Source organism: Gadus chalcogrammus, chromosome 16, assembly GCF_026213295.1.
Source record: "Gadus chalcogrammus isolate NIFS_2021 chromosome 16, NIFS_Gcha_1.0, whole genome shotgun sequence".
NCBI lineage: Eukaryota > Metazoa > Chordata > Actinopteri > Gadiformes > Gadidae > Gadus > Gadus chalcogrammus.
This window is the reverse complement of record NC_079427.1, coordinates 1,589,330-1,604,175: the sequence shown is the minus strand read 5'-3', so window position 1 is coordinate 1,604,175 and position 14,846 is coordinate 1,589,330. Positions and strand designations below refer to the sequence as shown.

General features: G+C 50.1%; 1 protein-coding gene across 2 annotated transcripts in view; it reads right to left on the bottom strand.

Moving 5' to 3' along the window:
• cux1b (cut-like homeobox 1b) overlaps window positions 1-13,346 on the bottom strand; it is an 83,183-nt gene extending 69,837 nt beyond the window's left edge. Inside the window, exon 1 of one of the 2 annotated variants that reach the window (XM_056612421.1) lies at window positions 12,920-13,346. In XM_056612421.1, the coding sequence (XP_056468396.1) occupies window positions 12,920-12,982 (63 nt within the window). In that variant the 5' untranslated portion in view covers window positions 12,983-13,346. The remainder of the gene's footprint in view (window positions 1-12,919) is intronic. The other variant, XM_056612422.1, reaches the window with a different exon arrangement.
• Window positions 13,347-14,846: the final 1,500 nt, after the last annotated feature.

The following is a 14,846-nucleotide window of genomic DNA, read 5'->3' as shown; positions in this document are numbered from 1 at the left end:
CACTGCAGAGTTATGCTGTGTTCGTTTACGGTTGGCGGTGGAAAGTCAGGATGGGAATGCTTCATCTACGACCTACGTACCTAAACCTAACAAATGTATAATCATAGATACAATTTAATGATGTGGTTCAGAATATTTTTTTTTTTTTAGGCAGTCAGTGAAGCGACTGACAACAACGGTGCTATGGGCTTGGGCTCTCCCTTTCTTTCTTCCAGGAACAAAAATGCTCAGGGACCAAAACTGCCTGGTTAAACGACGGTGCTATAACGATGGTAGAGGCTGTGTCGGTATGATACTCTGTATCGGCCGATACTCAAATTCGGGATTCGGTATCGGGTAAGGAAAGAATAAAAAAAATGGTATGGGAACATCTCTAACTGATCCAGAGGCTGGAGACGGTCCAGAAGAGGCCCTCCGCATTGCGCCGTCGTAAGGGGGCGGTCCCAGAGAGCGTTGCCGTGGCGCCCGTGTGCCGCCGGCCACTCAGCAGCTGCCGCGGCCGTTGGTGAAGTCAGACGAGGGAACCGGCCCCTCCCACATTTTAATCCAACTAGATTTACTGATTTTACTTTCAAACCCTATTTTGGGCGACGCGTACCGTTCCGTCTGAGGCGTACCGAATAACAAAACAAGTGCTTACTTGGAGAAAGCCTATTCAGGGATAAGTCTGACGCGAGGATTAATTTGGGCTGTGGTTTTCGCACGTTCAGGGCGCTGACGCAGACCGTTGACGCAACACACCGCAAGAGCTCTCAGACCATTCAGTTAACTTACAGAACAGCTGGTTGTCTACCAATGCGTCTGCTATCCCCCCCCTCCCAACTTCTAGTTGTTATTGTCCTCACATGACTTTTTAAGAACATTTCCTCCTATAAATGTGCGGGATTCTGACAATCCCTGGTGATCAATACCTCAGACGTGTACGCAGGCGCTGCCTTCACCGGACAATCGATTCAATCGATAGCTTGCCCAGCATTGCTGAACGGCGTGTCTCCCAGTGGAAGGCACGGCCCTCGCCGCACCACCGGGCAGGGGGTCTGTAAGGTCTGTGACAGCCTGTCCCCCCGGCCCTGATGGGCTGGCCCGGCCCCCAGCAGCCGTCTCTGCCCTGGTTCACCTGGTGGCCTGGTCAGCTGTAAACACTGCTGGAGCAGATTGCCATGCGTCCCCAGAGACTCCCTACAGTGACTCGTGGCCAAGGAGACGGCTGCGCACCGGCCCACACAGGCGAGCGCTCATTCAGGGCTGCTGCACGCACATTCACTCACTGACAGAAACCTGCCTAGCTGGACAGGTTCTGCCACAGCATCGTACACACACAGTGCTCAGGCGGAGGCGCTTGGCAAGATACCCCTCTCCTACGATCAGAATCTACCCTGCCTCCGGGATGTACATCCGAGACTGAACGAGAAGCCTTAGGCCCTGATGGAACACATCTACAGACACGGGTTCTGACAACCTTGAGTTACGCTTGGCACTCGTCCACCAATGGCGGATTGTGTCTGTAACTCTTGCAAGGACAGAGGATGTGATAAACTTACGATTAGAGTAATTACAGAAGATATGCAGCACGGCTAAGAGATGAACTCGCAGACGTCTCAATGAAACTTTAACCATTTCCCCACTGGCTTTTACTTTTGCTTCCCTATTCAGATTCCCCCAGCGTTTCCAAGCTTTGCAGCAGAGGCCCTTATGATCTTCCAAAGCGTTGACAGACCAGATAATCACAGGGGTCAGCAGTATTGAATGATGAAGTGAAGACAAGGCCTGGGTTTTCTGGGGTCAAACGCTGCACTTAACTTGTTAACTTTCCCTGCTCCTCGGGGAGGCTCTACACACAACGTCAGACGGCCGCACGCAGGAATCGCCTGGGAAAGTAGGTTCATCCAAGGTAGGAAGATATGACTCATGCATGTCGACGCCTTGTAGTGAATACATAAGACAGAACGTGTCCCCCCTCCCCGCTGAACCAAATGCACACCGAATGAAGGTCATAATGGGGGTGTGCGTCTATTGTAATGAAGCTCCTTCCCCTCCTGTGCGAGCGAAGCTCACTGACTAATTCATTCTGATTACTCTAATGAGCCACAGGTGAAGATACAGGGAGATTGATTCATTAAAGAGGGACGCACCAATCAGGCGGCGCCTGCTTATTCCGATGATCGTATCGACCACGGATCAGCTGCGATAACGAGCGACAACCCGGGCCGTTATTGAGCCATCACGACTCCGTGGAATTCCCGTTGCCTGGGCGATGCTCAGACTGATAAGGCTGGAGGAATGACAACAAAAGTTGTGTTGTGTGCACACACAGCGAACGGCTGATCTGATAAGTCCTCCACACGGCCAAGGTGACCTGCGGTCGGCAGAGGACACGGGATCACACACAACATGGGGTCGCTGCGGCGGTGGCGCCGGAGGGAGCGCTGCCGATTCCACCTCCTCTCCCGAGCCCCCCCCCATACTGGGAGGACGACTAATGGGAGCGCCGTCGGAACACGGAGCCTGGCAACTGTTCCGACACGCGACGCAAGCGGCTCGACGGCGGAACGCGGCTGTGGCAGCGCTCCGACGTGGCAACGCTCCGACGTGGCAACGCTCCGACGTGGCAGCGCCGCGAGACAGACGAGAAAGTGTTTAAAGCCGCGACGGTTACAGCGCTACTTAAAATGCGACGCGGGCGGAGGGCTGGGGGTGCAAAGCACACCCACGTGTTGAGATACATAATGGGCTTCGTCTCAGATTGCCGACCACAGAGGAGGATGTCTGAGAGGTGACGTTCTCCCCCCCCCTCCCGCCCGACAGTACACAACCCAATCTCGCTACCATTATCTCTTGGCAAGTCTGGAGACGTTGTGTGGTTATGACAATAAACAGTGAACATGTCTGGGGGGCTTATCTGCATCCTACAAGGCCTACCTTCAGCATACCACAGCCCTATTCCTGCACTCCCCCCCCCCCCAAATGCCTGAACAGACTGTACGAGGACAGGCAGCCAGCTACCTGAGTAGCTTGGTACTGAGGTACTGAGGTACTGAGGTACGAGGACAGGCCTGTGGAGAGCTCCACAGGCTGCCCGGCTGGGGTGGGGGGGGGGGGGGGGGGCAGCGGGATCCTGCAGGCGCGTGGGAGGATGTGTGTCGGGGGGCTTGGGGGGGGGCTCACTCAGGAGCGACAGCCACGCTCGCTACAATGACACGCTACATGCTCACAGATCACAGGAACGCCCCCTCAAACACAGCGGCCCGGATAACAGACGGGGACCCCGCCTGCCGCTCAACGAGCGGGAGCCACGGCGACGCGCATCAACAAAAACCGCACCTCGTCGCTGAGAGGAAATCAGATGCCAGCGAACTCCCGTCTCCGCACTCCCACGCTGCACCGCCGTAACCTTCTCCCTCCCCCGCCACCGCGAGCACACGGCGCAGCCCGCGTCTGCTCTCCGTCGTGTGGGTTTCATGGGTTGGTGTGCGCGTGTTTTCCTCCTGGTGTGTGAATCCAGTTGCGTACGTTTCTTGTTTGTGTCCGTGTGTGCATGCGTATCGTGCGTGTGTGTGCATGCATGTCCTGTGTGCCCTCCATCGTGTGTGTGTGTGTGTGTGTGTGTGTGTGTGTGTGTGTGTGTGTGTGTGTGTGTGTGTGTGTGTGTGTGTGTGTGTGTGTGTGTGTGTGTGTGTGTGTGTGTGTGTGTGTCTGCCCAACATCCTTTGTAGTTTAACAAGACAGTTGTGGTCCCTGAGCTTTTTGTTCCTTGAAGGAAGACAAAAAAAGAGAAAGCAGCCAGCCCACAGATCCATATCTCCTAACAGCACTGGAGCTGTCAGGACTCACCTCACTGACTCACATCACTGACTCAAGCCCGGATCAAAAACACCCTTTTTACCCGGCGCTCCCGCTCCCATCGATCCCGTTCCTCTGCTGAGAGATTGGTTGTTGTTTTATCTGGCCGGCCCCCGGTGGCCCCCACGCCCAGCCACGCCGCTTCATTATTCCTCCTGACCTATCGTCTCCGGCTCTCCGACGGCTCCAACACAAACTTAATGAGACCGCGAAGACACCGGGCCGCAGGAAGTGATGAGACCGCGAAGACACCGGGCCGCAGGAAGTGCAGGTCTGGCTGCAGCGTCTCGCTGGGTGTGGGGAGATGTTGCTGGAGGCCCGGTGTCGTAGAGGGCGGTGTGTGTGGGGGGGGGCACCGGGGGGGGGGAAGAGACTACATACCGCTACGCTGTGTGTGTGTGTGTGTGTGTGTGTGTGTGTGTGTGTGTGTGTGTGTGTGTGTGTGTGTGTGTGTGTGTGTGTGTGTGTGTTTGGGAGGGTGTAATGCATTGGTGAAAGGGCAGGATTCTTCATCCCTGCGTTTACAGGGTGGAACGGCGGGGATATTGAGATCTGAGATAGGATCAGGGGGTAGTGAGCAGTTTCAGCCACGATAAAGGCCACGCATTACAAACAGAGAGCAGGGAGAGAGGGAGGACGGGGGAGGGAGAGGGCGGGGGGGGGGAGGGGGGGAGAATATCACACCTCTCCCCCCTGAATTAATGCGTCCACTCCATCGAGAAGCCATTCCGTGCCGCCGAGAGGAGATTGCGGAGGGGATGAGAGCACAGATATGGGGTTAAAAAATGGAAACTGCGATCATGGAGAGGGGCGATGGGGATTTATCAAGTCTGGAGGAAGGGTGGAGAGCCCTCTAGGCCCCTCCAGCACCGGCTCCCATGGACTCCAGGGGCCGCATCGTACATCACATCATAAACCGCACGTCACAGCATCCGCTGGAGATAACGAAGCCAACAGCCCCGGATCAAACATTCACAGGAAGAGCCACGGGTTGCCAAGATTCCGGCACGAGCAGGATGAACAAATGACCACTTATTGTCTAACCTATAGCGGCTAGCCTGCGCGGCCTAGATACGCTTTGTAGCCCAGACAATGGGGCCCTGTTCAAAGCCCTGTTAGTACCGCTGCTGCTGCTGCCGCCGTTTGAATCGCTCTCATTAGGTTAGCGCAGCGTTTGATTGTGGAGGGCTGTAGCTGCCCCACTGCCACCTCCAGATATACAGCCAGGGTTCTGGACCTGGGCGCCCGCGTTAACAGGGCTCTGAGAGAGCGGTTAGCGGTTAGCGGTTAGCGGTTAGCGGTTAGCGGTTAGCGGTTAGCGGTTAGCGGTTAGCGGTTAGCGTAGCGCTGGTGGCGGCGTGCGCGACCCACCGCTGTCCCCTCATTGTTAGCGTGCTTGTTATCATCAGCCCGTGCACTAAGTGCCCCCCCCCGCCCGAGGCGTGGTGGTGACGACACAATACAATCAACTGTGTGGCGCTCTAGAAAAATATAGAATAATAATCCACAGAATGCTAAAAATATATCCCACATAGAAAGAGTAGTGACCGCGGCGCTTCACTTAGCGGGCGGCCGTGCTTCCATTAGCAGCGCCGCCGTCTCGCATGGATCTCGTGGCGCTGCCCGCCTCCAGGAGGGACCGGACGACCCGGAACAGCACAATCAACATCTCCAGTGCTCCTCCGCGGGAGAATCACACACTGTCGGCCACACCGACGTCTCCACGTCGCGCATCAGTCTCTATTTCTTCTATTTTTTCCTCTCCTTACAAACGCGCAGAGAGAGTAAAGAGGGAGAATGAGCATAGCTAATCCTAACAGTAATGACAGAATAATTAGCTTGTGTTAGGCTAAGTAATGGCTGGTAATTATATCATTTATTCTGTGTGGTGTGAATGTGATGTGGAGCTTGAAACAAACGAGGAAGACGAATGGAGCACAGTGGGAGAGGAGGCCGGGGCATGTGTAACGCGCCCAGTCTCCCTCGCTATCGATTGATCCAAACATTAAACGGACCACTACAGTAATGGAGCAGGAGAGGAGCGGGTGAAGGACAGCTAAAAGCTATTTGCGGCGCTCGCTGCATAAAAGACTTGACCTGCTCCAAACAGCCTACATATCAAAACCATCAAACAGCAATCAATAGACCAAAGCGGTCAACTCGACGAGGCAGCGCTCCCTCCTAAAACATCAAACCCGGGGCTGGGGCGTCAGATGATAGGCTACACTCAGCTTATCCATTACCATCAGATAAAGAAGAGATAAAACGCACACAGGCTAATCCTTTCATGTGTCGTGACAGCCATCGCAGCCTCCCAGGCATTCCTGCAGTCTGGCTCTCTGGTAGTTTTATGGCGGAGGATGGGGGGGGGGGGGGGGGGGGGTGGTGGTGTTCAGCCCGGCCGGGCGGATAAGGAGCTGGCTGTGCTCCTCTGTTTGTCTTACTGCACAGTTTACACGCTGCTTTTATGGGCAGTTATTGTGGTCGTCATGGCGATGCCATGAGTCTTAAGGTCTGCGGGTGTAATGAATAGGGAAAGAGAAACACGCGCACACGCACACACACACACACACACACACACACACACACACACACACACAAAACAAAAGACTCACAAAACAAACTCCTGCTGTGAGGGTATTTTCTGCCGGCTCCCTCCCTGTTTTAATCAGTCTCTTCACGGGCCCATATCAACGCTCTGTGGTGCCTGTGAGCCATGGATGGGCCAACTTAAAGTGTAGTCTCCCATGGCACATCTGGAGCTGATCAGAGGGCCTCGTGGAAGTGGAGGCCTCTGGGCCTATTAATAACCATACGGCTGAACCCAGGGTCACCCACCAGTCAACGGATGGGACCAGGCCTACTAAACAGATAGTCTCTCCCCCATAAGTCTCTCCCCCATATCCCTCTCATCACACTCAGGAGGCAACTCCACATTTTTTTAATATTAGCAATGAAAAGACCACAGCCAAGGCCAGAGGACCCACGGTGAAAGCTTCTAGGATTCAAAGAATATACTAAGGAGAATAAACTAAGAAGAATATACTTCTTGTGAAGCACTTTTGTGCGGCCCTGCCGTCTGTAAATGCGCTATAGAAATAAAAATTGACTTGGCTACGTTTCACTCTGTGTGGAGACTATACCTTTGCCCTTTCCGCAGAGTTTGAAAGCTATTTAAAAAAAAAAAAAAAGCAGAAACTGGTGAGGAGACGCATTTGTTAAAAGAGTTCAAGTCATTTCCTTTGAGGGACCACAAAGCGAACCCTTTTCCTGGTTGTTTGTGTTCCCTCAGACGGCTGCCTTCTGTCCCTGCTCTCTCTGTCCACGGGCCGAACGGCAAGTTCAAGTTCAAGGCTGCTAGCCCCATTAAGAGCAGGCCAGATGGTGAGGCCATCATCTGTTAGCCTCAAAGGTTAGCCCAGCCAGACAGACCTGGTCTTATGGAGGTCTCCGGGGTCACCGCACCCCTGAACCCGGGCTCCAGTCTGACAGCTGCTGGGGTCAGAGGTCGGCTGAGCGGATAGGGTGGCGACAGAGGACACCTCGTGTCATTAACATATTCTGCATCGTGTGCTGTTCCAGGGTAGCCGCCAGTGTAGGCGGACTGAAGCTAGCTGTGGGATAGCGCCGGGGAGGTTGACCGGGCTTATCTGGGCGGTGGGAGCAGAGTCTTGATAGTGGTTTTCAACGGTTTAATTCCAACCGAAATATACGACCGGTTTTGCATTTTTGCCAAGGATATGACCAATGCAAATAAGAAAAGATTAAAACACAAAGGATGTTTTCCTTTTGGGTTTTTGTCTTTTCAGCAACTGAAACAGAAGACTCCGTTGAGAGGAAGCACAGACTCGTCAGCTGCACATGATTAAGCTGAACCGACGAATAAATTCTCAAACGCAAAAGGTGCATTTCCACTGACTACAAAACACTTCCATCAAACACACGTACCACCACACACACACACAAAATCACACACAAACACACACACACACACACACACACCTGGGCGCACCGCGTAGTTGAATCATCATAATCGGTGGTAGTTTTCTGCTGAGGCCAGCCCATAGTGGGGTTTATTTTTAGAGTCCCTGACAAGAGAGGCAGACCCATCCATTAACTGTCAGCTGGCAGTAAGACCACCGCCGCTGTGGCTGCTTTTAAAACATCAAAAATGGGAATTAGCTCAACATAAATATGAACCGCACGACTGGGGGATGGGGGGGGGAAGGAGCTGGCTAAGATTAGGCTCAAATCAAACATGACTTCAGTTAATGCCGGAGCCATAAACAATGTACGATGTTGTGTGTAAATGAAACGTGAGAGGGGCCCTCCCGTTCGACTGGACGGAGAACAAGGACGAGAGAGTGAATGTACCTTTTGTTTCATCTGTCTACTGGTGCATATACTCCCATTACCGGCCACGCTGGGTTTATTTGGAGGGGGGGGGGGGAGAAATACATGGACCGTCTAAAATCACTCATGAGTCATCGAACAACTTCAGCATGACCTGGTTTCACCAGCTGAGTATTTACAAAGCAGAATTATAATGCTTTATTACATTTTTCCACCCTGGTCTATTCGCAGAGCAGGGCAGTAAGAGAAGTGACGACCCGCGGGGAACGGATTACCAGAGCGAAATAGCGATCGAGAGAGAGGAGTACACTCTGAGAAGGTTTGGAAGAGAAGCCTTACAACAACAGAGACACTGTTCCCGTTTGAGGTGATTGATGGCTGGGCCCAAAGGCCAGCTATGGATCCAGCAACTCAAGCCATGATTGACATTGAAATTACACAGTGTGAGCTATTAGCAGATAGGGGAGCCATATCATAATTCAATACCCTGCCCATTAGCCTGCAGTACACCAATATCATAATTCAATCCCGGGGACATCAGCCCATGCCAATACCATAATTCAATACCCTGGCCATTAAAAAGGTGCACCGATAGGCCGATTAGAATTCAATACTTGTGGTCAATGATCTCACCATGCAGTGATACTAGAGTCGCAGGCTGACATGGGATAGGGTGAACCCAGGCTTCCTCACCCCACATTAAGATAAACAGAACTAAAATTAGGCGTTGTGGTCCACTCAGCCCAACTGAACAGTGTTGAGCCCACGACGGCCAGACCCAGCCAACAGATACGCCCATCCAGGGTTGGACTGGAGGACCAGTGACCAGTGGATATGCCAACATTGAGGTTTAGGCACATTGCTAAAGTGACAGCATAGCACATGCTAAAAACAAATGAATCCTGCCATTTTATTACTGATTTATAGACAGTTTGAGGAGAGTAAATACAGCATGTTCCTTGAGATAATGATTAAATAAAGACTTCCTCTCTCGTTTGCACTGTCATGGATTTTATTCATTCAAGAGGAACTATCGAACAGTTACAGGAAAGAATATATTGACTAATGAGTTACCCATCGTGCACAGCTTGGAGTCTAAAATAATAACATGATGTAAGTACGTAATTGTCCCTTATTTGTTAAATAGGGCATCATAATATTGATTAAAAACTGTTATTTTGCTTAATATTTATAGCATAGTAAAGTACAATTACAGTTGTAATGAAATAATGCTCTGTTTATGCATTGACAATCTATCACTAAAATGATTTAAATTCTAAACCATGGTCTTAAAACTATTATCGCAGTCCCGCAATAAAAATAACAAAAACAACTTAAAAATCCGACGACTCATGGACATCAATAACGTGTTTGTTGTGTTGGACCCGGCCTTCACCGGCCGGCAGAGAGAAGAACTCCACCTGAAACGGCCCAACCAGTGACGTCAGGAGACCCACTGGTGGGCACTCAGCCCCACACAAACCCACTGGGCTCCTCCTCTACAAACCGCTGCTTCGGTTCTGAGACCATGTGTGCCGTACGTTTCCACATTAACCAGTGCGGACTTTGCACCCAAAAGACGTCCAGACGACACTCTAAAAGCCTCTGCTAGCGCCGCCGCCGCGCCACATAGGTCACGCTCCGCCAAGAGGCGCCCGAGACGGACTGTAGACCAGACGTGCTCCGGTCCCCGCTGACTCACGCCAACGCAGAGCTCACCTCCCACCGACACACAGTGAAACCTCAGTCCTTGTGCCAGATTTTGTCACTGGGCAGAGAAGCGGCTGGCTACAGTAAAACCATGACGTGATGCCCCCTTCCCTCTATACACTCCTAGTCTGTGCAGCAACAGTGGGGGTAAAAATATCGCACCAGTGAGTCCAGACAACTGACTCATAAATTACCTCTAAAACTCCTGCAGACAACAACAGGCCAGCCGCTGAGAGATTTAAAGCACTCCGATCGCCGCTAACCCAAGGTCTGGGATCCGTTTACAGAACCCTCCCTAAAATGACCCATTACGGCGTGGAGCAACAAAACTACTTCTAGATTAGTTTGGAGAGTCCGGAGCCTTTGCTTTTCTAAACGGGCGCGCTGGCTCCAGGAAACACTTATAGGTGAGATGCAGATCATCGGACCTCGTTTGGGAGCAGGCCATAACAGGGACGGCCCCTTGCCAAGAACATCAAAGGTCCAGTGAAGCACGGCCTTAATAAACCACAATCATCGACTTCACAGAATACCACGCGGCACTAGGTCAAAGACAACGGGGGGAAAACAGCAGGGTTCAGAGTGATGATCCGTTCTAAAGAAAGTCAACTCTGTAATGGACGGCCAGGGATTACAGGCCTTAAAACCTCCTCCATCTGTAATTCACTGTCACCCTGCCGTCATCTCTGGATCCCTGATCCATTTTCCATCGAGTGAGACCTTGCTAAAAGCATCCCTCTTGCTCCCATTTGGGTTTTGAATGGTGCAAAACAAACACAGAGGACGAGTTACCAGCTCAATGTGCCGTTTCAAAAGAGGCAACCATCTCGCTGGTTTCCGAGGGTGGAGTTGGAAATGCTAGTCAAATAAGATTTTAATAATAACAAGCACTCTTTCTGAACACAAGCCAATAAATAGAGGCCACGTTTGGCCTACAGATATTGACATTAGACCTAGAGGTCATGCTAACATTCTTATGATCGTGAAAATTAAAAATTGTTCCATGACATATTTTGTTTGACTTTAAACAGAGAACACACGCAGAAGGAGCATAACCCGATAACGACAATACGCAAAACTTGATTGAAAATGTCCATGTCCCTGTTCCAAGGCTGTGATCATATCACGAAAGGCCCGAATTCTCCCCCGGAAAAGTGGAAGAGAAAGAAAGGAAGATTCTTCTCCAAAGGCTACCCTCAAGGAGTCTCTTGGCGGGAGGGCGAGCAAATAAGATGTCATCAATAATAGACAGTGAATGTTCTGTGCCGCGCTGCACACGCTGCCTTGTGTGCACATGTACACACACACAGGAAGGGAGAGAGGGAGAGAGAGAGAGAGTGCTGCGACTGATTCCTATCCTGCAGACAGGCCTGCCAACCATCAGCCTCTTTGCACCCGCTCAGATTCACTGTCCTGACTAATCGCTTGTGATAGGGGCCTTTGCCATAATTACCCAGGGCCTTATCACAAACTTATGTGATGCATTTTTCATGTCCTGGCTGCTGGCAGTGCCTTCCCTGTTCTGGCAGTCAATCTATTAAAAAGACGGATTTCAGACAAAATTACACACACACACCAGCTCAGACCGGGGGAACTGGTTGAGGGCAGGGTGAAGGGGCAGTGTGTGTGTGTGTGTGTGTGTGTGTGTGTGTGTGTGTGTGTGTGTGTGTGTGTGTGTGTGTGTGTGTGTGTGTGTGTGTGTGTGTGTGTGTGTGTGTGTGAGGAGTGGGGGGGGGTGTAAGGCTGAGTAACAGAGGAGGGGAAATACAGAGCACCATATTTTTACATAATGTATGAATAGGAGGCAGGAGCACTAGAACCAAAAAGACACCAATGACTAGCGAACCAAAGCCTAGGTGAAGCGCTATACTGCCCGCAAGACCTGTTCCATGTCTTTTGTCCTACCACTCCTAAGGGCATGTGACCTAAATTAAAGTCGAAACGCTATGACTGTGTTATTTACAAAATAATGTACGAGTAGGACGCACAACACTAACACACAATGCTATTCTATCCCAATTACAAGCTGTAACTAGGCTACCTCTTTATATATTCAACATCGCGATTAAAATTCAGTATGCCCGGTATAAATCATGAACAACACAATAACCCCATTGTCGATTTTTTTTCTCCCTAATAGGTCAAACAGAATACAACACACACAGGCGATATTCACGTTATGAATAGGCTGTTCCTTGTTTCCCCTCAACTGAACACCCGCGGTCCTACGGACATGCAACGTGTACGGCGGGATGAGTGACGTGCGAGGATCCTCGGACCTCTTCCATCACGAAGGTCGTGCGTCTTAAAAAAAAAGCTTTGTGTGTCAGCGAGGACCACCGTCCCGTCCGCTCCCCCGGACAAACGCGGCCCCGTCGGAGCCCCTCCGTCGCGTGCGGTCGGTCAGGGCACCGCTGCCGGAGAGGGACCACCGAGACACGGCGGTGTTGATGAGCCATTAAACCCCACTGCGCGGCCGAATACAAACTATTCCAATGCCAAAAAAGGCGAACTAGCGGGTCAATATTTTCGTTTGGCGGTCGCTAAACTTGCCCGTGTGACAGTATATAACCCGCGCCGCGGTGGTGCGCGCTGTCCCCGCGGTGTCACCGCCACAGCGCCGCCGGGACGCGTCGCACTTCTCCCCCCCCGGATCACCCGCCGTACGCCGATAAAGCGTCGCGCTAACTACGGCTCTGCTTCCCCTAAAGTTGGACAAGATGTTATTTACCTAAATATATTGAGAAACGTTTAAAAAAAACAGCGTGAACCGCGTCCGCGCGCGTCCCCGCGGCGTCGCCCGGGCGCCGGTCGCGGGGTCCGATCGATGCGGATTGAACAAAGAGGATCAATTCCTGATCAGCCGGAGAGCCACTTTCATCAATGCGAGAGCGGCGCTCCAATTCTCCACCAAAACACCCACAGAACCGCCGCCAAAACAACCCGCACGAACTTCGGCGCGGAGCGGAAGAGCGGACCGCACCGGGGGCGAACGACGTGAAGGAGAACCACTGACCTGTAGTTGTTGTAAGTCAAAACGCTTCCAATATTGAAACATCGATCCTGCGTTGGCCGCCATCTTGAGACATATTGAGACAGGAGTGAGATGCTGATAGAGCGCGAGGGTTGGAGTTCAGGGGAAAGCGTTGGGCGGTGGGGAAAACCCGGAGCGGATCGACCGGGCAGCGCTGGGGGCGAACGGGCGGATCCACGGACCGGAGTTATCGAATGGGACTATTGACTTCACGGCGTAACGTTTTTTTAATAGCATTAGGTCACCGTTCACCATTGCAGGTAGAATCGGTAATCAATGTATTTCTGGCGATCGTCAAGTATATCTAAATATTTGCGATGCGGTTGTATCTACTTTTTGATGCGTTATAAAAATGCTAATATGAAGTGTCTAGGCATTATAATTTATGAATCATATTTTAGAAGAAAGGAGAGCATAGGGCTGTTCCACCACCACGCTGAACGTAGCGGCGAGAGAGTGAAACTGAACCTCAGGACTGACCAGTGGATAATTGGTAAAAGATGGGGTGGATTTTTTATGAAGGATGTGACGGTATTTTGAATAAGACTAAAAGCAGGCTACCTTCATATTAGATCAGATGATCTAGTTACGATACGATACAGTAGTTACACTTACACAATTACGCCTTCAGCTATTATCGCAAACCTAATCAACACTACTGACTTTAACTCGATTTTGCTGTTTGAGTGTTTTCTTAATTCATTGTGGATGTTTGGAATAAAATGGTCTGTGTTTTTTTAATCTTCGATCCAGGTCAAAGCTTTTCCTAAAGTATTTATATTCATTGGGCAAAATTAGACTTTTGGGTTCTTTATATTTACTGATTATTTGAATTGTACATAATTTCCCAAACCATTACACTTCAATAATATCTACGAAAAACATCACGGGGATTTACCGTAGATAATTGAGGCTCATTTTGTGAACAAACGTGGGTTATTTAGTGGCTTTAACTACCTTGATTTTTTTAATACATTTGTTTAAGCTGTTGCTTTTCTTAGTCCTATTGATAAAAGCTGTACTTATTTGTGACCTAAATAATAAATAAATGACCTAAATGTTCATGATTAAAAAAAGCACAGATGGGAATGGTCATAAAGCATAAAAATAAAATTATAAAGCATAAAATCACATCAACAGGGTCCACATCGTTTCCTGTGCATTCTTATCAAATGCTATCATAACCAGTATGAGTCAGTCCAATGAATGGAATGTATTTGTTGCCCTTTGTATTTTCCAGGAACAAACCAGGAAGAGAAGATGTAGCGTGTTTATTTTTGTTCACCCCTCTACAGTGTTAATTACACCGTCCTATACGGGCTCTCCGCCAGAGTGGTATGGGATGCTATCATTAAGACCAACCAGAATTTCTGGTTTAAGATAATAGCTCCATGCAGGTTCTGCAGCTTAAAAGTATGTCGCCGACATGGCTCTTAGTGTGCGGTCTCTTCACCCAGCGTTATTGGGAGGAGGGGCATAAGAAAGGGTCTTTCACATTTTGGTTCCGGCCAACGAGAGCCTTCTTTATCACGTTTGTTTTGGGATAAACATGCACGTCTGTCTGCAAACATAGAAGTTGAATATTAAAACAGATGCATTCAATGCATTCTTTGCATCCTATAGCATTGAAAGTTATGTAAAGAACAGTGTTACTGTATATTGCTGTTATTTGCCTTGCTTTTGTACACCCTAATAATTACTTACTTACATCCAGAAATCTTGTAGGTACGCATATTTAGTTATTTGCTTAAAATAATTTATATGATAATCCTTATTTTCATTTAATTTGTTATGTTTGTCACATTCACCACACTATATAAAAAACTGTAAATAAAGTCTGTGTTCCATAGCCATCAAAATATCTGTACTTTATTGATCGTACAGCAAAACACATCTGCCCTGAAGCCTG